The following is a 23,754-nucleotide window of genomic DNA, read 5'->3' on the forward strand; positions in this document are numbered from 1 at the left end:
AACCTCGTTGTGCAAAAATTTGTTTCATTATTACTACTTGAGAGAATGTACCTTCAAACCGGCTTAACACAAACATTTCACAGTAATCAATACCATCTGCTGTAAAATTTCGAATGTGTTAGACGTATTATCTGTATCTTTATCTGTACTGTACAAAATAATGACATTATTTTGTTTTATTGAGCTTTGCAGGACGATGAATGGCACTAAAGTTTTGGATATCTCAAACACCCTTTGGTAAGTAATATATTTTTTTTTTCATTTTTCTGTTGTGATGCTTGTTGAAAACATAGACAGTCAAGAGATAGGCCTCCTCTTATCCTTACTAGAGGCTCGGTGACGGGAGGGGGGGGGGAGCTTGACGGCGCTTCCCCCTCAAAAATTGTCTAAAAGTTTATTTTTTATTATGATTGAAAATAACCCCTCTTAAGTCAAATCCTGTAGCCGCCCCTGCTAATCCCTACACAGGTTGGTGAAAAAACGCGGATGTTTTGCAATGAACTTGATTGTTAAGTATTTGATACTTGTAAAAGATTATATAATTTATAATTTGTAATTTCAGAAATATTTTGCACAAAGAACGCATTAATGGTAAAATCCGGGACCAAAAATGCAACAGTCAATTGTGACCACGCCCCAAAGGGGTTTACCGGGGAAACCCGTGGAAATGGTCCGTGTTTTACCTTCAAGGTGGCCCGCAGTGCTGGATGAATGGTGGATTTTGTCTTTGAGTCAAATATAGCATGGAATAAGCTTAACCTAGGATCCCAGGGGTGCGGGGGCATTTGGCGGGAATTATATCAGGAGTTCGTCTCAGCAGGGCAGGGATGTTACCCTGCTTAGCCATGGCTGGACCGTAAGACGAAGTCCCCGATATTCCTCGGATCTGGGGGCCGTGGTTCAAATGACTGGTGCATTACAACTCCTTTTCCCAGATTAAATCAATTAAAAAGCTTCTTTTGACACAGACAAAAAAATCATATGGGATCTGCAGGAGTCCGTTATGTTTTTACAGTAAGGAATGAAATAAACAAACCTAAATTCATAATTTGTTTGTTGAATAATGACTTTTAGAGTAAGGAACTAATACGAAATAACCGTTATGATTATAACGTATCTGAACGTATCTTGTTTTTTATGATCTTTTAGGGTTAGGATTATAGACACAATATTTCTTAACAAGGAATCCCAATCTGAATAAATGGTTCAAAATGTTGACAAAACAATTGAAGGATTTGCCATATAATTTGTATTTATTTTTTGAAAAAATCAATTATTTGGACTAGACAGTTCTCAACTGATGGATTATTCTAATAATTTTAGAGATATTTCATAATTAACATTGACATGGATCTATAAACCCTTGCTACTTTTTGACAACTTCGTATAGTTTTAAAAAGAAAACGAATGCTTGGAATACGGAAATTGTCCACATAATATTCAGCCATCTTCAACATGGTCAGGATATTGTATTTTTTGAAAATGCCGAGCGTGTCTAATTTAAAAAAAAACAATATGGAAATTAACAAGATAAAATTTGGCCTTCCTCGGTAAGCTCAGGATAAACTTTATCAGCATCATTGCAACTACTTATCAATTTCCATATTAGTTCTTTTTAAAAAAAACAACATGAAGTTGTCGAAAGTTAGCGAGATTGTAATGCCATGATTAGGGCGTATCAAGCCGACTGTATGAGTATGTTTGACGGATTTCTGTTACTGTTTACACTCGCAAGTAACATTGTTGTGCTTGTTAGATGTAGTTTTGAATATTCTTTGCACTGAATGCACTGAATTATACATATACGAATATATACTTTAAATTGTACATTGATAACAGCAAAAACAATACTTTAGAAGTTAAATTTACATATCAAACATATCTATTAAACACATTCTGAATATATTTAATACTTCACACATGGCAAGTGGAAATTTTGAAAGATACAGGTGTATACAAGCATCAAGCAATGTTTTCAGTTGTTGTTTCTTAACCGTGTGGACATGTTACTACTAATGCGTTTTTATGCCATTTGGAGATATTTACATCGGAAAATGCTTAGTTTTAGGCGTAAAGTATTAATGCAACTTAAGCTTTATAACGCTTTAAAAACATACGTTGACAAATATGTTTTAGATATATATATCAATACATTTCACAAATAAAGGACGTATACATGAATAATATTAAAAAAAGCAGAGCTGTAACTGCAAATCACATTGTTTTAAGCGTAAGAATAATATTTGTTTGGTTCTGTTTTATTTCTATCATTTTTATTGCTTCATGTGACGATGAATGTAGGCAAGAAGCGAGCTTTTTTATTCGATCACTGCGACTGTTTAACATTGATATTGGCTTCAGCGTATGGCGGAGGGTTGACTGGCTGTCCACTCGTTGTCGCCATTGTTGATGTAAAGGACACGCCCACCGAATTACTTGTAGCATCAATAGTTTGCTGGGGAGAAGAATACATGTAATACGGTTCATAAGTGTTCGGCTGGATTGAGGCTACTGTGCTCCAGGGTTGGTAAACGGTTTCTGCTCACGTACTGTAGCATTTGTGAATTGCAATCCCTGCAAACCGTGAACAGATAACATATTAGCATTCTCTGTTAACTGCATACAGTTAAATAAAGCTTACATTCCACCATATATTTTATGTGTACAATATTCACGTTGTAAATTTTATAATAATTGATAATAAAAATCTGTAACCTAAAAATGGAAGTGACACTCACATATTAAGCAGAATGGTCAATTACCTAAAGTGCGTTTCACCAAACATATTATAGAGATTTTGTTTTGCGATATGATTTAATATAAGAAAGTTATCAGAAACGTCTGAATGCGTCGATACCATCGTTTCTGATATTAAGCTAGTATGCAGAACTGTTTTGATTGTTTTCTAGTGATAGCGTACTTCACCAAATTACTCCTTAATCTAATCTCAGGGTAGATTTTCGCATGAGAACCATATGCACTTAAGTTCCTTTACCAATAATGCAATCCCAAAACACGTTTTTATTTGCAACGAAACGAGTTACATCAATGTTTTGAAGTAAAAACTATATTTTTTATCATTTCTATCATTTTAAAGAAATAGCGAATTTGTACCATACTGGCAACAAAAGGGATCGAAGATATGTTTCCACATAAGCTTTATACACAACAGAGTGCACACTATCAATAAAAGCCGAACTAAATGGATGTATCAGAAACAATCTCAATGTTAAGTAACTGCGACTTTCATTCCACAAGACCTAAAAGCAACCGCAAAGGACTTATTTACCGTAGGTTCTTATGCAACAAGTTTCATTAGTACAAATAACTTCATTTGAAGTAAGGAATAAGATACCATTGTTTATCTGATTGTAGTATTAGCGACCTTAATCCCACATTTTCTTTTGCAAGAAATCCCAAGTAACGTCTTCACAAGCTTCCTTCACAACATGTTATGTCACTATACATCGCCAATATCAAAAGGTATTGAGATATGCATTATCAAGATCCTGCTCTTGAAATTAGCTTGCTATATTCAAAATTTCAAATGTTATTTTTTATTATAAAATTACATTTATGAGCGGAGACCATGTTCTATGGTAAGTCAAATTGACCAAAATCAACACGAAATAAGTTTCAAGCTACTTGTTACCATAAAGTACATAAAAACCAAATTTCATAATCGGTACACCACCTATTTAATGTCCGCATTCGACCTCCCGCCCGACCGACAAATCCCAATCTAATAACCAGGATTTGTTGTAAAATATCTGGCAAAAATGTGATGCTAACAATTTAAGAAGATATTGATGTTTAAGTATTTCGTTGTCGCAACACCTTTAGTTATTTAAAACATAACGCCCGTTCTTAAGATTGTTTAAAAAGATTACAACCACCAACTTACGTTAACCGGTAGAACTCCCCCAATTGTAGATATATTTTGTTTCATTACCACTGCCGTTTCAACAACTTGCTCAGAGTGATATCTATCGACTTTATCCATGAAGCAACAACCGTACTTGTAGACTAGACGAAAGGAATAAAGGTTCAACATCGAAAGCATGAACGTGATGATCAGCGTAAATGCAAATATTGTGTCCAACAAAGCTATGCTGTAGTAACGGTTAGAGTAGGAGTAGTTTGAACGATAAAAGAAACAGCTATACCCAAGCATTATGAAGTAGCCCATGTTGCTCATGAACATCCAAACATAGACACTGCAATGTGCGATCATCTGAAAAAAGATGACTTATGTAGCTCATACGCATGTGAACTCCTTATGCACTTCCTAATATGCAAATATTTCAAATTCAGTGATGTTCAAACAGCAAAAAACAACAACAAAACAATACGTCAAAATATTATTGAAAATCTCATCATTTTTGTTGGATTTTTCGAGAGAAATTTGACAAAGAATTAGTGCAAATATAATCTTTGATTGTTTAAGATTTGCTGATCATCTATGTATGTCACTGTATATTCAATGCATAATCAATAAGTTTTACGGATGTCACTAAGAAAACCCTGCCAAGAGCGTTCATAGACCAATTGGCCGTAAAACTAAAACATTCAATTCTTTATTATGTACACAATCAACGATTTAGGACAAACAGCTACATACATTCTCAGTCTGTGTGTTTCTCGAACAATCCAAGTAGCAACAACAGTTGAGGTTCCACAGGCTCATAACGCTCTGAAAGCGAGTAATAAATAGTTTATAATAATACCTGTTTGACTGATGTAGTTGTCTGCTGAAATATCTAGAGAAAACAAGTGGGTCTAGACTTGGGCTAGGGTTTGTATTTGAGTATATGCTTCATATATGTTGGTGTCTCTAGCTCATTGTCGATTGGGCCGTTGCTTTGTGCCTCTTTACAGGGTTTTATTTAAATGTATGTCAACTGGGCTTGTCAATAAAGATTTTATTGTTTTATAGATAGGTTGGCATGAGGAGAATAAAGCGACGACGGAGGTGGTTTGTCAATCTAGAACTCATTCGGGTCTATCTCTCTTGGCACTTTTTTTATTTGTAAACAACTTTCAAATGATGGATATTTTAAACAAAGGCAAAACAAAGTCAAAGATATGGTATATATATATATGAAGCTATTCAGATTCACTATACTCTGTTGATGAGTATATAAGACGTGTTATACATTCATGTTTTGTTATCAGTAATTTGTTAAGATATTATTTAAAATTATGTTTTTACTTTTTGTGCATACACATAGTTAAGATGTGTTTCGCTTACTAACTCATCCATTGTAATAAGATTGATCCGTCATTTATGTAATATATGTCTCGTAATAATTTTATCGTTTTATAGCTTATGATTTGTAATGTCACTATTTCAGTTCATTATTTATATGGTAAATCGATATAGCTAATCATATTATTTTTGTTTTTGAATTTTAAGACATTTGTAAAACAAAACAAAATCAAACTCTTGAAAAGAATAAAGGGAGCTTGTTAAGCAAAAGTTGATTTATTGCAAAATACTATCAATATATCGTGCGCTTTCAGCGAGTGGTTAAAAGCGTTTTAACAAAAGCGTTGTCCTGATTTGGGTCGACTTTTATGGCATCATACTTATCAATCACTTCTTGAATATCTTTACATCGGCCAAATATTGTTCTATCGTAGTGGACATTCACCGAAGCGCAATTAAATTATCATTTTACAATTGACTTCGATATACCGGCCAAATACTTTACGGTAGTGACAGAATAATTCGTTTCAAAGGCATACAATTTTCGTTAATATTGGGTGTACAATAAAAGCGCTTACACTGGATGTGACATCCTCACACGACTTACAAGGATTGCTGTGACCATCATGAAGATTCCTAACACAGTGTCTCCGACTGTCACAAAGGCGACGATACAAAACACAGAACTGAGGGGAGCAAGAATTCTTGTGGCCCATGTGGTGATACGGATACATCTCTTGGTACGTTCAGTGGATCTTGTGCTCTGTGCACTTCCGGAAACTAAAATATAAAGTGAAAGTCGTATTCGGAATGATAACATTTTTTATGAGCTATGTGTCGGTGTTAAGCACTCTCTTGATATAAACTAAACACGATTTGGTTTGTAAAACAGAAATGTTCATGAACACAGACCACACTTCCGCAGGTAGCATTACACCTTCTTCAAGAAGTACGCATTTAAATCGAAATTGACATTTGGTGTCGGTTAACAGTGAGGTCAATTGGTACGACAGTTCTTCAGAGCGGTTCTGAGATCAATCGGTTTAAAAGAAATAGAAAGTAGACATTTTTAAACTGACCGCGTAGCGCTTATTCATTGTTTATTTAATTGATATATGAGACCGTTGTGTCTGCCACAATTGACTTTGATAAACAAGTTTAGAACATATATGTTGTTACAATTTAATTATATTTGTTTAAGTACCGTAAACGAATGTGTCTGAAATATTTAAAAAAATCGAAGAAATGCAACCATCCTTTAAATATCGTTTGCCTGCGTGTTCCCGATCAACTCACCGAAAATGAACTAAGTCTATTTTAGGACATTGAGCAATAGTAAATCCTGCTTGATGACGTCTATAGCTTAGCGCTAAGTCAACGAAAAATGGTTTGATCTACTGACCGAATGAAGTTCCGGGTCATGCCATGTAATGGATAATAGGTTTTAGTATACAAATCAAATGGGCAAATCAATCGTAGACCCTTTATAATGCTTTGTCAAACGAACAAAATATTCCACTTCACCTGAATTCAATTAATAATGGCTGATTGATTATTGCCAAATATGAAATATATAATTTGGAAAGATTTCATTGGACACATTATTATTTCCAACCCTAATGCGTATTAGATGTCAAAGGTTGTAGGTCGGTTTCAACAGAAAACGTTACAAACGTGTCATAAAAAGGGTAATTCGAAACATTCGATTTAAACAGCTATTTCATACAGTCTAAAGTTACCGTTATATCCTGCATGGTGTTATATTTATATGTAGCCAATGATTGTAAAATACTGGATAGGTATTTGCATTTGCATGTGTGTTTCATGTCAGCCGCTATTTAATATAATTGAATAATCTAACTCTTGAAAAATGTCTGGCATTTATTTTAAAGAAACACCCACAGTGACACGAATACAACAGCAACTGCAATGGAGCTTGTACAGAGTCAGTACATTCTGGTAAATCAAAACTCGTTGGCAAATGGATATCTGCAGCTATCTAACCCCGTGCGATAAATCGGCTGTATGTATCTCGACTTCACAAGGCTAGCCTCATTAAGGAAGTACAAATCACTCACAAGAAAACTCGAACCTCATTGGATTAAATCCTTTACCATTGAAATCTGCGTACAGGGCGAACATATTTGCTTAAACTTGTTTATTACCACCTGGCTTCATTTTATGGGTTTTATGTGATCAAGATGTTAACCATTATATTTATTCAACTATTCATAAATTATGGTTTTTATTTGTTTTGATCAGTCGAATGAATAAAATATGTAAATGCATTAAAAAGCATAAATCAAGTTAGACTATATGTGCCCTGTTAATATTGTAGTACTCACCAAAAAATACGAAACCAAGAACATATTCACTTTTTTCCCCCTCTGATATTTTTCTTAAATAGTTTTTTTTTTAGATTTTATTTCAAAAAGACTATGTTTAACAACGATAATGCAAAAAAATGCAATTTACATTTAAATCAGTATCAATTGTGTCCGCGATCTGCATCTCTAACTGCACAACGCCTTCGCATAGAAGGAATCAGGGTCACCTGTGGTATCGCTGTCCATTCTTCGTGCACAAAACATGTAATTTCATTACAGCATTTAGAAATACAACGTCGAACCCGGCGATCAATGACGTCATATGAATGTTCGATTGCAGACAGGTCATGCTAGAATGCAGGCCATGCGAAATATCCCTCTCAATGTAGGTTTTTGATACTCGAAGCTAAGACACCAATCGTTAACCTGTTGGATCATAGTGACGTTCCGTTGCGTTTCCTACAACATTATATGCGTCCATCAGCGTTTTTCAAATACAACCGATATTCGTCGCTAAATAACACGGTGTTTCAGTGTTGTTGAGTGCATCATTGGTGTCGACGTACGCAATCCAGACGTTTATGACGACGTACAGCTGTCAGGCATGGTCCAATATATTAACGTCTATCCATTATTATGTTCTGTTTGCCTAATTCTAAACATTTGAGCACATATCTAGGCACTCGTATGTCCAGGTGTTTTAGCTGCGATAGCCGTTACCGGATAAGAAATATAATGTAGATGTGTCATCCTCATAAAGCGGTATTGCGCAAGAGTCTTAACTCGCGATGTGCCAGATATATGGCGATCATTAACTGTGCGAAGTGATCGATGACCACCTGCCTGACGATAAATTGGCGCAAACGCGTCATCATGACGTGCACCTGCTTAAAGCATAGTAATAGCCCGAACAAGATCATCAGTAGACTAACGGAGAACTCTTGTAACTTAAATAACCCAATTGATAATGTGTTTTTATACACATGAATTTAAATCCTTGCACAAATCAATCAACATACACATACACTCAACATGTAACATGCACCTCGTTTCCCGAGCAGCACGTGGATTTCTAGATCCAGGTCTAGATCCAGGTTGTTCACTAATATGCGTCAATTAATTCAGCTAGTCCTTATGATTAGCATTAACAAAATAATTATAGAATTTAAATTCGCTTATATCTACTTATGTTAAAATAAATAATAAAAATATGACAATTTTATCGTTTTTTGGTAAGTATACTTAATAACTGTTAATTATAATTAATCAAAACGGTGTTTTAGGTAAGAACGCATTTTTCCGCTCTGTGTGTTAATGGTAATATAATCATACGTTTAACTGAGAGGTTTATGGTTCATAAATATATCGAAATGTTGCAAGTGTGAATTGTTAACATCGAAAGTTATATAATCACAAGATATTTAAATTTGATGCTGTGTTTTTACTTACCTTGAGTTTGCATTATTATTTCTGTGTAAGTTGTCTTCCTGTTCCTTATTAAATAGAACAATTGAATGACTTCACTTATACTTTTAACAGTATGCGACGATAGTAAAAATCAGATTTTGATCAAAGCATACGCTCCAAATACAAAAACTTAAAAGTTGTTCAAGTACCAATGCTAAGGTATTCTGTCTTCTAAAAAAGGCGTTGACTCTTTTTATCTCGGCGAATAACAGCGTGGATTAAGTGATCTACGTCATACAGGCATGGGTAGACTCGTACACGGCTTTATATTCCCTCTTATCAGTGGCTATCGACAAATGAGTGGTGGGTAAAACCTACCGGTTAGGTTAATACTAGTTAGCACCTTATATTTTCTATTACATTACATTTCATGTCAAACATAAAATAGTTTTATTTAACCTTAAGGATACAAATACAAAAGATTATAGCGGATATCACGATAGGACGCCTTTCTGATGACCTATATGACGTCGAGTCCAGTTTGTATAAACGTTGGTCGAACGTGTTTACTCATCGAAAGATGCAGGTCATTGGAAAAGCGTCATTTCGTAATATTACATTTGCCTTATACCTTTTTTACACACTTGATAGGCGCAAATGCGGATGGATTTGTTTAAATAGATCAAAGTCAGAGCTTGTGTCCATTCTCGCATTCCATGCATTCACTTCGTGGTTGTAGAGAGCTGTCTTGCAGGAACGTTTCCAGATGTACTTGTTTGGGAATGACGCTTTGACTAGGTTTAATATATAGGTGAAATACCATATTTATCAAAAATTCGCGTTATATCAGGCATAAAGCCTAGTTTTTGTGTGGCACAATATTTGTACTAAAAGAGTCTGCGAAGCAGTAAGTGTCTCACAATGCTTTGTGCTGAGGACCAACACAGTAGCCCAAAGAACGCGAGTTTCTGCTTGTCCATGTATGACTAATGATGTGACCCCTTCAAGAGCGGTAGCCATATCTGACCTTGTTAGATGAGGAAGATTCTGTGCCTTTTTTAGGCAAAAGTGATGGGCCACTTCAAGTAGGTGTATGTCTCCTCGCGTGAGTCCGTTCCAAAGTTCGCACCCGAACAATGCGCGTGGTAAGACACATGTGTTGTATAGCTTTTACGCTATGGCCGGATTCGGTACAGCATGACCTGACACCTTTCCTGTTATTGATAGAAATGTACCACGAGTTTTACGCTTTACAGTGTCAATGTCATATGGGTGTTTTCCGTTCGTGACTGTACGATTCCCAGGTGTTCATATACGTCCGTCTCTGGTATAGTTTTGTTTCCGTATACGGTCGGTTGCGGGGAGCAGCCAATGACTTTCTTCCGTCGCAAAACTATTGCCGCGCATTTGGTCGAGTTGTAGAGATAACGCCAGTAGTAAGCCTAATAGGCCTACTATTAGTTGGTATCTAACATAGTCTCTCATGATTGAAAATCACAAAGGTCATTTTTTACGTAGACCTGATTCCATCGCTGATAAATGAGTTCCATAACAAGAACGAAATAATACAGTGCACAAACAAATGATTACATTGTAAATGTATTCTAATCAAATTATGATGTTTTGGTCATTTCGAACCCACTGGGAAATTTACTGAGGGCAATCCCCAACCACTATACACGTGAAGGGTGTGCGAGATGTTTTATTAATTCTACAGTTTAAAGTAACACTTGGACAATTTTTGTTTGGTGTGTGTGAGGGGGGTGGGGGTGGGGAGTTATTAAATATCGATAATAAAACAAAGATTGGGCTATTTAAGCGGCATAGACTGCCCTTTGTTTTATTTAAAATGGTCTTGTAAACGAAAAGTCATCTTTTATCTTATTTAAGCCTTTATTTAAAGCTAAATGTTGCCTTCCGAAGTAGCATATATGACGTAATTTATCACGTGGTATACACACACTGATTTAAAGACTTATAATCGCAGACGTGTGTATCGTTTATCAAGATTGATGCTACTATATTTTTAAAGGTATTCACAGTTATGAAAACTTCGAAGACGAGGGCAGATGAAAGGTCAGTATCATTTTTTATTAGTTTGCAAAGTTGCCTATCAAGAATTGATTATGCATATTGTACTAATTCACAAAATGTTTATTCATTTCTGTCTGAAAATATCTTTCTCGTATGATTAATTTGATGATGTATTTCTGCTCATGTCTGCAATTACATAATAAAGCAATACTTGTGAAAGGTTTGTCAATATTACCCAAATAACTCAATAGTCACATCGGAATACAACAATTGAATTTTTATAATAATGAAGCTTACTATTTAACTATTTTTTAATCTTGGGATATAAAATTATTACCTAAACTTGCGTTTTTATGCAAGCATTGTTTAATGAGATTGCAATCTTGCATTTGTTCACACGCTTAGCACAAATCATGCAATGTAAAACATATAGCTTAAACCCGAATGTACAGCAGTTTTTTTCTCTTAGAGAGTACTCTGTTGCGTTAAAATTTATATTGAGATAAAGAACCTACAGTAACTTATCTTTTCGGATCCTGTGGCTTTTTGCTTTATACCATATACAAATGTGACGTCGCAAACCACGTGACATGAACACGCTTATTTCGTAGTCTCATTGAAGTGATGTTGATGCGAAGATGTATTACTTAAACAGTTCTTTAAGCTGCACTCTCACAAATTTACCATTTTCACGACTTTTATCTTTTGTCTTTGAAAGGGCAACTATCTGCAAACCAGCAATATAAGACTGCTGACAAAAGATCGGATCGCAGATTTTCATATTTCCGCACAAAAATTGGATCATTCCAAGACATAAAATAACAAAAATTGTTAAAACGTTCAGTCTGTGAGAGTGCAGCTTTAAAAGCTTATTGAGATTCTAAATGAACTAATGAACATGAACTAGGAGAAGACCCATCCTACGATTTCACACAGTGGCTTGAAGGATAGAAATATGCGTTTGTGTATAGAGGGCAAATCTTTTACATCAAAGCAAGGTCATTAATCTATTGTGGTTGGTTATGTATCACATTAAACCACTTATTGAATAATACCTGTTTTTATTGAATGCAGAACTTATTTAAAATCATATTGTCTCATAGAAGTGATGTCGAGACGGGGAAATAATTCTTAAACTATTTAGAAAATCTTATAATGCAGACATTAGTCATGCGATCTTGACTGAAATTCCCAATGCAGCTGTCAATATTGATGGGAAATGTTATCATAACCATCGGTCAATCTAATGTCGTGGAAACTACTTTCAATGTTTACAGTAGTTTTGAATAGTTCACGTGTTGAAATTGTACAGGCAATTATGACCAATTATGCAGACATTACTCACATGATTTTAGCTGAAAATATCATTTCGACTGTATGCACCAATAATATCGTATGGTTTAAAACTGAAAAGGTACATTTGAGTCACCCGTTTATACGACATAAATAGCTCGTTACATGATATGTTTACAACTACTGATAAATGTATTGCGGGTATGTTTATAAATTCGTTGAAAAGGTGTAAATCATATTTCTTGATAAAAAACTAAACTGAGACTGACATTTGAGTATCGCGGAGCGTGCGAAAATTAAAGAAGCGCCCGAAATTTAAAACGCTAGATTTATCTCTCAATACATCTTGTCTGAAGTTAATACTTGCAACCTTGCATTTCTATTTATAAATGTGTTGCCAAATGACCTGTACAAGTCACGTGCAATTAAATGAAATACAATTCAACAGTTTAATATAAACACAACTTAAAACAAACGTAAGTTCATCAAAATGTCTAGTAAACAGAATTGGTTTGCTCGCTTCGGGTCAAGTCTTTTCTTGATATATGTTTCCATATTATTATGTCGTAGCTTAAAATTATATTGAGCGTATCTTTCGACAATTGCCACACTTAATAAAAGTAATGGATACGTTTATTGAACTTGTGTATCTGTTTCGGGTTTGTCTTTTTTTACTTCATTGTGTTATAGTTATGTATTTATTTATGAATACGCTGCAGGTCAGCTTATATGCTACTGATATAAGTGTTGTACAGAACTAAGATACTCAATGAGTTCAACAAATAAGTTTGTACTCTGTCATTGTAGATACTAATGTTTATTTAACCTTTTCAAGTACAATGCTTGAGAATTATTCAATACGTATGATAAGATTTTAACCGTTAATAGCTGCAAACACAAAAATATTAAATAATTGGTGAGTGCAAAAATATTTACTGTGATCTTCTATCTTCTCATAAGGAAGAAATACCATGTTTTCTGTACATTTCTTCAAGTTCTACTCGGTATCCTTCATAAAAACCACTGGTGTCGACACGTATTCATCGTTTGTGGTAAATTTTATTTGGGAGAAAGTGTGCATCTTTAAGATAATTGATCGTTTCTTAAATTAACAAAGTAACAAGATACATAGAAGACTCGGTTAGTGCCGTAGATGGAGAAATTTTATTTAGCTAGGCTACGGAACTAATCGGGTTCGCATTCGGCTCACCGGATATATTCCTCCGACGTGCCAGAATAACTCGCTCTATCCACAGCACTAACCTAGTATTCTCTAATTATATGTACTGATGAATAAAGCGTGTATTTAAACAAATAAATGGCCAACCATCACGAAACAAGAGTGTCATGAGGCAAACGCCAACGATTGCCTGCTGTTTTAAACTTTTTTTCAGTTAAAGGCGAGGTCAAAATTAAGCACAACGACCACGCCGACATTGACACCAAGGGCACGCGCGCTCAATACTTTTCTACAACGCAAAAATACTTATAATGAGAAGCGTTTATTTCGATCTCTGCGATGAATTTCCAATTGGATCAATTCTCGCGTAAGGCGGTGGACTAATAGGCTGTCCACTTGTCGTACAGTCAGTTGTTACACTAACAGCTTGCTGTGGAGGTACAGCTATGCATAAAGGTTCAGCATGATATGGTTGATATTGAGGGTACTGCACCAAAGGGCTGGTTACCGTTTCTTGAGCACCCCCTGTATCATCGGTGAACTGCAAACCCTGCAAAAATGGTCTGATAAGCATTCACTAATATCACAATCCATCGTCAAAGCAATAGCAAGCTACATCATCATAAAAGTAATAAACATACACATATCATAATCGGAATTTGCATTGTTAATGCATGCCGGTCAGTGCGCAAGACTGGCGAACGACGTATGCAAATCTAATATCATGGATTGTGTGTGTGAAAAACCTGGTTAAAATATCGCGCCGAATATCTCAAGAAGATTGCGATATACTGGTAATACATTGCCACAGCACTGCATGTTTTTGAAAGTTAACAAAAGGATAAAAACACGAACTTACGATAACCGGAAGACCTTCTTCCATTCTTGAAATCTGTTGATTCATCACGACTGCCGTTTCGACCCCTTGCTGAGAGTGAGCCCTATCTATTTCAACCATAAAGCAACAACCGTACTTGTAGACAAGGCAAAACGAGTAAAGGTTGACCATCGAAAGGAAGAAAGTGATGACCAGGGACATTGCAAATACTGTGTCCAGCAAAGCATGGTCGTGTTCCGGGTAGTAGTGGGCATAACTGTAATAATGATAGTTGTCATATCTATCTATATACCTCTATAGTTGAAGCTATCTCTAGATGATTTCCAAAAGTACCAGCTGTACCCAAACATTGTGACGTATCCCATGTGGCTTATGAATATCCACATATAGATACATAGCTTTCCGATTGCCTGAAATAAAAAGAAGACGTATGATGCTCATTTACATGTATTTGAATTTTTATGCATTTACTCATATGGACACATTTCGTTTATATTACTTTATTTCAAAATCCAATGAACCAAAACCATTGAAAATACTCTAACAGTAAAGGAACGTCGAATGTGTTTAGTCAAATGCCGTTGATGAAACCAATAACGCCATTGACGCTGCCAATGTTTAAACAGCCAAATATACACTTCGTCATACTGTTCCGGAAGCGATATCTCAGCAATTTAGTTTGATTTCAGATCATTTTGCATTTTGTTTACATTAAGTGTTAATATAAACTTTGAGTAGTTTAGATTTGCTGCTCATCTGTGAATGAACACATTTTGTCAGTGATCAGAGAGGAGGGGGCCAAATGTTTACAAACAACGATGACCTGCACTTCTTAAACATGTAATCCCTTAAAGTGTACACAAAACACGATAAAATACTAAACAATGCTTCAAGACCAAAGCGTTCATACTTTCTCAGTCTTTGTGTTTCTTGAACAATCGAAAAAGCAGCAACTGCTGAAGTTTAACGGGCTCAAAGCACTCTGAAAGAAAATAATTTATATATTGTTATAAGGATTAATTTATATAAAGTATTGGGTTTAAAAGGTTACATGAGGGGAAAACAGTGACGACGATGACGACGGTAATAGTGTGTAAATATGGAGCGAAACACTTAAAACACATTCAATGGCTTGTCTGGCATCATAAAAACTTTTTGCTGGTGGTCAGCGAAGAACCAGGGTGCCATCCATTGCCTGTGGCCGATCGGCATACTATCATTTGGCAATTCTAAATTAGTCACTAAAAATAAAAAAAAACATATAAGTAAGACAAAATAACTACACTAATCTTTAAATGTAACTGATAATATAATGGCTGCATCTAAACGTATCCAAAATAATTTTACACAATGATTGCACTCGATCGGGTCTCAAGGCACGGCCAACAATAATTGTATGTAAAACTACAGGAAAAAGCTCAGTAGCCAAGAGTTAAACCATAAACTGCATACAATAATTCGCGTCTTTTTACACTTTTTAAAAACAAGTTGTTACATCATTTTTTTACGTAATTATCTATAAAATGCAATTCAATCACACGCAATTTGAGCAAAAGTTGCGAAGGTACGGTATCCATATATTACTTGTACATGTGTACCTTATCAAACAATGACAAAACGATGTGTAAATTCTTACAGTGGACTTCACGCTATATACATCGTTAATTTTACAATCACCCGAACACGTGTTTTTTCCGTACAGTAAAGATGTCGGCCAAAAAATCACATTTTGTTTAGTTTAAAGAACATTGTTTCCAGAAAATTATGGTCTTTTAGAAAGCGGATTTTGGATAAGCAACAATTGTCGCAGTCGCAGGTGTCTTCTTTCTACAAGTATCTAGAAGTATTTTGAAAGGGATGAGTCATTTTCTTTCCGAAAAGAATGCAAACGATGCAGTGTAAAAGTCAATGTTTATTTTTTAGGCAAAATAAAAGAAGCTAAATGTTTTTGTTCATGAATATTATTCTCATCCGTTTGCTGATGACGATGAAAAGAAAATCTATAAACCCGAAGTGAAAGCGGACCGTAATAGTTGCGTCAGGAGAGATAGTCCCGACGGCATCGCATTGTATCATATTCATGTTGACACCAGGCAACAACAGTGCCAGAGCTACATTTTCGATTTATGTTGTCAGTTGTCCGGAACTATGTTTTCGCTGCGGGCGTTCAGAACATTTAAGGGGTCGCCTATACGGCTGCGATTCCCGGTGGTGGTGTCACGACATTAAATGAAATTAAGCTGATTAAACTTTTGTTGTAGAGAACTTTCGATAAATAAAATATGTCAATTCAGTTGAAACACCGGTCGGTAGGTTACATTCATATTACGAACATTGGAAGGATGCAGATACCAGTCAATATATTTTAGATGTTGTTTGGAATGGTTATAAATTGCCATTAAGATATTTTCAAAATCTGTATTTTGAAATAATAATAAGTGAGCGAAGGACAATAAAGTATTTGATACATGTAAATTTAAAACTTGGAAAAAGGGCTTAATGTGAGCCTCTTTTTGTGGTAAATCTGTTGATAAATGCGTGCGGAAAAAAGGATAAACCAAGACTTGTACTTAATCGTCGTCACATAAATCCAGAATTATTTAAGTACAAATGTTGCTTAAATGATCAATCAGCAGCAAAACGAATGGTTTTTTTTTATTTGCATTTGATTTTCGGAGTACATAGCCATTAGTGCATCTGTGTTGTGCAAATTTCTCTTAGTTTTTTTGCTAGACCATTCAACTAATCCTTTTGTGACTAATTTACTTTGTTTAAATTGAGGGAGGTAGTCGGCAATTAAAACAAAGGTTATCGCTTTTTACTCGCAAGGAGCGCAATGTGTGCAGTCAAGGCAGGCATAAAGGATCGCTGTTTGAAGCGTCCGCGTGTGGCAAATTCTTTTAAGGCTTCTTCTGTTTGACTATTTTGAAAAACTTCGAAATAATGATACAACCAGCCCCTTTTGTTTCGTAAACGTCTGGTGTTGCATATATGCACTGTAGTTTTTAGTATAAACGTAGTAAAGCAAATATATGCACTTTACTGTTTTTGGAGTTTTGTGCTGTTTTTCCATGTTTCTTATTTGTGATTTTTTGCTTTAGTGTTCTATGTATTTGGCGTTTTCCCTGTGCTATTATACAGGGGATATGTTTAAACTTTTGGCTACTGAGCTTGTTTCTGTAGTTTTTCACATAATAATTGCATACATAAGTTGTTGTTTTAGTAAAATGCAGCAAAGGAAAGACTGTGATTTCTGACGCGCAATTTGATTAAAGGGGCAAGTCTTCAATCGATGCAGTTTTTATTCTTCGCTCAATTGTTCAAAGATAAATTGACTTGAACAAACATTTGTGATGCTTTTTAATGGACATCAAAACATTCTTGTATTTTATAGCTGTATTCGCTTTGGTTGTATAAACCTATTCAGATGGTAAACAAATTATATGCAGTACGTCATACACTAACTCTGTAATAACTGTTCAGATTAGTCTTTCACTAGGCTAAAGGCAATGCGAGTTAATCTCCCAAATAATGTTTTCATGTAACACGGAACTAACATTGAACATTTGTTGTCAAATGTAAATAGGCAATAAATGCAGACAAGGGGTAACAATTAGCTATTTGACGTTTTCCATCTATTGTAATCTATAATAACTGGGGGTTAAAATGGCAAAAATTTCGAAAAGTTTACAATACTTAAAGATACCGAGACTCCGATTTTAAGCAAAGAGAATATCAGTGATAAAATTTTGAAAATAGTACTAATATTTCTATTCAACAGCAGTTACAACACCTTGAGGTTATAATATGATTTTCAAAATAAATCATTCTTTTTATAACTTATTGATTGTTTTAATTTACTCAATATTCTTCAACAATACGGATCCTGTTGTACTTCTTACATTCCTCGCAATGCAGTTCAGTTGTTTGTCTTGCTATTTGTTGAGTATACAATTATGTGCATTTTATTTTAGATATCAATATACTCATTTTTTTATTCTAAATACCATTAAACTTGTTATAATAACTTTGAATTTCTTTTCTCATTTATGCTGCTAGGATGGTATTCATTAAACATCTTATTTTCAAGTCATTTTCTAAGGTCGAGTATCTCACAAGTCATATGATATAATAACTTGAAATATATAAAATACTTTATTTTCACCGGTGCTATGTAATAAACATAATTTTGTGTTGAAAACTTGTATTTTGTCTTAATTTGACTATGAACATTTTAGGAAATTAACTGAGTCAAGGATTTACATAAGATGAATTCCATTTCAGTTTTAATAATCATACCTCTTATAAACCGGTATCAAATTTCCCTTATTCATCCAAAGCTTGCATCATAATTGTCTTATAACTATAAACCTTAATCCTTAAGTTTATAACTGTTAGTATATCAACATCTGGGATTATGTTGGTACATAGTTATCCAATCGTCTGTCCGTCCATTTGTCCGCTCCCATGGATTCCGATCAATATCATATGGACGCTTCGGCCCAAGTTTCTTAAACTTTGTAGGCAGGTCGGTGTGACCAGCACCTAAAGCCTTTTGATTTTAAGGTCATTTGGTCATAGTCGTGGTGACCTTTCAGCTCAGGGATCTTACACGTTCATGACCATGATACGAATTGTATTTATTTTGAGGTCAGTGGGTCATGTCGACCTTTAGTGGAAAATCACTTTACATTCATTATCTGAAGAATACTTTGGCTCAAGGACCTTGGACTTGGTATTATTCTTGGTCATGATCAACAGATAAACAATTTTAGTTTTGAGATCAGTGGGCAGTCTTGTTATGACCAGCAAATAAACCTTATTGTTTTCGAGGTCAATAATTGAAAAAGAAGTGTACCTGAAGATTTCGACATTTGAAGCAATACCTCAACCATGACAAACACCCGAGTTATTATATCACAATAAATTGCAATTTACAAGCACACAGCATAACGCCGTTAGTGTCAGATACTGAGCCCGTACTACTTATTCATTTAAATTTATTCGAGAGTAAATAATGTTAGTGTGCTGTAATTATTTAAAAACAATGACAGAAAATTAAAAGAAAACATAACATTTTTTAACGACATACAGTTAAAACAAATATTTAAACACATTTTATGGAAAAATGATCAAAGCATGCATACATCAATTACCATTCGGACAAAAACCTGGTCATATACGATATATATAAAAAAAACATTATCTGAATGAACACTTCTAGAACAAAAACAATGAAGTTTATGACTGAGTGAACAATAAAACTCTTTCACTGACTAATACTACACGCACTACTTACAAGGAATGCTGTGACAATCATGAAGATTGCAAACGCAGTTTCATTGATCACAAAGGCCAAGATACAAAACACGATACTTAGGAAAGCTAGTATTCGTGTGGCCCATGCTGTGATACGGATCCATCCCTTGGTCTGTTTATTGGATCTTGTGCCCGGTGCACGTCCGGAAACTGAAATATTACAGAAATATAAAGAAAAAAAATCGAACTAGGAATGTTTACTTTTATTAAAACTCTTTGTAAGTGAATTCACTTGATATAAACTTAACATATTTTGATTAAATTGAAAAAAAAACAACAGTTGTCAATGGGGCAATGATAAAATATTCGTTAATGGAGAACAGACTATAAGTATCTTCCATGGCCGAGAGTGTAAGATAGGTTCATTTCGACCCGAGCGTAGGGTGTTTTGCGGAAACGAGGTTTACCAAGTTTCCGCAAAACTCCCTGCGCGGGGGTCGGGATGAATCTATCTCCCACCTCAGTTAAACAAAATTAAGTAAAAATGTATTTTTTGCTGGAACTATTTTGTGCTTAGTGAAAATATTGCGTATGGATATGCGGTAATTCCTGGTTGTCATGGATATGCGCACAGTGATTCAGATAATGATAATAGTCAAATCGGTATTTAAAAAGTTCTAAGAAGGGTAGAGCAGTATTTTCTGAAAGATGCGTGAAAACTGTTTTATGGTGTCATTTTAAGCGAGAAATAATTAATCAGAGTTCCATACGTGCATCCGTGGGCAAGCTAAAAATTTCTAGCATGGTTAAATTATTGGATCTACTTATCTGAGGTGGGAGAAAAAAAAATACAATCATGGTCGGTCAACAGAGACTTCTACTGGACTGACAGTTCTACATAGTGGTTTGGAGAAAGGATTTGTTTAGAGTTTTGATTTGAATTATAACTGGACAAAATATTATTTTGAATACAAATGTGGAGTAAACCTCGTTGGGTGTTAGCGTAACAAACGTGTCTTAAAAAATGTTGAAATAAAACTAATAAAGACTTTTTCATAATATCTTAAATTTCCGAGCATCATACTTTCGGCTAAATTTGTAATAATTGATTTTTAATTAGTATGCCATGCTTTAATGTACATTTTGGAGACATGTACAATAAAGCATGTCATTTCATCCAACAATTGCCAATACTGTGAACTGTTGACGCATGAACTTATGATTTAAATGTTTGTCCCAATGTATTTGAGTTTAACCTGCATTGACTTATTGTATTGTTACCTAATAAGCCTATATGAATTGTTTATTCCATGAATGGACTTCGGAGTTGTTCCAAGAATGAACTTCGGAGGTGGGAGAGCGTAGATATAAAAGGATATGCCGATCATTTAATTTGTGCCGATTGTAAAGCTTCTAGCCGTATCATCCGTGTTATTAGTTCAAGCTATAAGCAAAAGTTATATGACCTGATTTGTTTTAAGAAGAGATCTTTCGTTCCTACTGCAGTATTGTTGCATTTCGTTGAAAAAATAAATAACCCAATTTCAAAGTGGTTATTTTAAACGTGATTGAACAAACTCGAGTTAAAATGAGTAGAAGTGGTAGCTAAGTACATTTTTGATCACTCTGGTAATTTTGCCATGACTTTACCTTTATATGTTTTGGAAAAGTTGGGAATAATACATGTATACAGTATTGTAATATAAAGTGGGGAACATAAAATGAAACTATGTTTGGGTTGACATATTGCAATCAAGCTTGGTATACGGGATGAATTAATGGAGATCTTTGAAGGGATTGTGTTTTAGGCCACTGGGGTCATGGTAAAGGTCAATATTACTTAATAATAGAACTGTTCGTACTGAATAAAGTCAGTTACGGTTGAAACATTGCGACCAAACTTAGTATAAAGGAAGCGACAATGAAGATCTTTCGTAAGATTGTGTTTTTGCCGAACGGTCAAGGACAATTTCACTGTTATAAAGGAAATAAAATGGAGGACTTTCATTGAATTGCATTTTTGGCCCTTAGGGTCAAGGTCAATGTCACTAAAACGAACAAAAACAGGAAAAATTCACGTTGAATAATCTATAAAAGTCTAATTTTGGTTGACTAGCTGCGGTTGAGTTTGAATCCTGGTGTATACGAATTTTTTGTTTTAATGGAGGTATACAATCAGCATTGAAAGCAGTGGAAATACCACTTAATCCCATGTTGTGTAACACTTTTTTTAAGGTAAAACTAATTATTTCTATGCAGTTGTACAGCTTGTGACTGTTCTAAATAACATATGTGAATAGGGTAAGCAGCATTTCTTTAAATTTAAAACCGATACCTCAGTACACTGTCCTGACGAACAACGGATATCTATTCAGTTCCACCAGAACTTTACTAGACTCTTGAGGTTTGACACCCATAACGTGTTTACAAAATTTAATATATAATGTATGAACTTCTTTATAACTGTAAAATCCTAATATTTCTGAATCATACGGAAAATTGGAGGAGTTCAGTGAATCAAATAGTTTCGGTTTAGATTTAACATCAAGATGAACTTTGCTAAATGTAGGCCGTGAACTAGACATTTTTTTAATAATTAGATAGGCGTTAATAACTAGTTTATTCAAGTATTGCTCAGCGCATTTCGAATTCCCAGTATAATAAAGTTCCAAGTAATGTAAAATAATCAACCAGTTCGATGATTTCATCATAAACGATCAGCGCATTATCCGGTCTAGTTGTACTTTTATTAAATACACACATCTTGTTCTTGTTTACATTACCGATTTCAAAACTCATGTACGAGAATGATTTTAAACATTATCTTAAATACTTGAAAACAGCTATTGGGATCCTTAATAATTGGTTTGATGAAATGATATCATCGTATATCTTAACACGTGCTTTAGCGAATCAAAATAAAGCAATTTAGGAATAGTAAGAAACGTAAAACAGATTAATCCTCTCTCAAATATACCGTATAATTATGGCGCGCAATACAGTTTACACATGTAAATTTAATTTTAACATGTTCGCACGCTTTGTTTGATCTGCCATTCTAAATTTTATTTTAATGTATTTACTAAAACACATAACGTGTGTTGCCATAGATAGTTGATCTTATGTAATGGATATATATTTAAATACCGTGTTAAAAAAACTTACTCTGAGTGTGCATTCCTAATGCGGTGTATTTAATAACTTCCTTGATCCCTTTGTAAAGTACTTTTATTAAATACACTTTTAAAATCTGTCTTAAATAAACTGTTATTAAAATAATTGTTTTAAAATAATTCCTTCCAACTGATGAATTGCGACAACTGTTTATCTTGTCTTGCAAACGATCCCAATAACAAGATGCCGTGTAAATATTCCTGTATAAGATTTGTTGAACACGCGGTGTTTATCCACAATCAGTGGTCACGTGACCGCACAAAGGGGACTTACTTTTTTTACTTTTTATATACATGAAGTGTATTTAAAACTAAGCATGATCTTCTCTGTGTATTGTAGATTTGTTTCCACAGTACAGATGTATTTTAAATTTATTAAATTCATAGCAGGGTTAGACCCGTTTGAAGATGGAATTGTTTAGTTTCAATCTACTCAGTATACATGAATGTTTGTAAACAAGCAGTTGCGTCATCACGATCAGTTAAATAAAGTGAACGCTAGCTATAGTTCTATTGAATGCTTGTTGACAGGTAAAACTAATAGAGGGAAGAATCTAGCATAACATTGGGTAGTTTTCATGGTTAGCTGATTAAGGTATACCTATATTGAGTGTCTTAAGTTATTGCTGTTGGAAGATTACAGGGGCGGCTCCAGGATTTGAAGTTTGAGGGGCGCATCTTAGATGCGCGTAATTGTGCGCTCGTCCCCCTCTCCAGAAGCCCCATACATGTGAACTGAACATAGGAGGGAGAAGAGTGAGGAAGTCCTCCCATTAGATTTGTTTCGGCTGCTTGCAGTATCAAATGGTGCTTAAGTGAATATATACATACTTTCCATTCCATATTGACATAAAAGCGACCCTTCCCACCTTTATATCCCGAATCCGCTCATGATCATCATAAAAAGCCTTAAACATATCGGTTAAATCTCTGTAATATTACTGAGCTGTCATGCTCTAAACCGGTTTTGAAATTTATACCGGATGTTGTTATATGATAAAACAAACACTAAAACAGGAGAAAATTGCTTTAAT

At 34.7% G+C, this 23,754-nt stretch overlaps 1 protein-coding gene across 1 annotated transcript; it reads right to left on the reverse strand.

The window, feature by feature from the left end:
• Positions 1 to 13,087: 13,087 nt before the first annotated feature.
• Positions 13,088 to 23,001, reverse strand: LOC128224681 (uncharacterized). Its single transcript, XM_052934649.1, has 5 exons — positions 22,713 to 23,001; positions 19,588 to 19,757; positions 15,199 to 15,270; positions 14,310 to 14,698; positions 13,088 to 14,000 (listed from the first exon to the last, which is right to left on the reverse strand). Exons 1-4 carry the CDS (start codon positions 22,723 to 22,725, stop codon positions 14,573 to 14,575), a joined length of 381 nt encoding a protein of 126 aa, XP_052790609.1. The 5' UTR covers positions 22,726 to 23,001; the 3' UTR covers positions 13,088 to 14,000; positions 14,310 to 14,572.
• Between the last annotated feature and the right edge of the window lie 753 nt (positions 23,002 to 23,754).

Source organism: Mya arenaria, chromosome 17 (assembly GCF_026914265.1).
Source record: "Mya arenaria isolate MELC-2E11 chromosome 17, ASM2691426v1".
In the NCBI taxonomy this organism is placed as follows: domain Eukaryota; kingdom Metazoa; phylum Mollusca; class Bivalvia; order Myida; family Myidae; genus Mya; species Mya arenaria.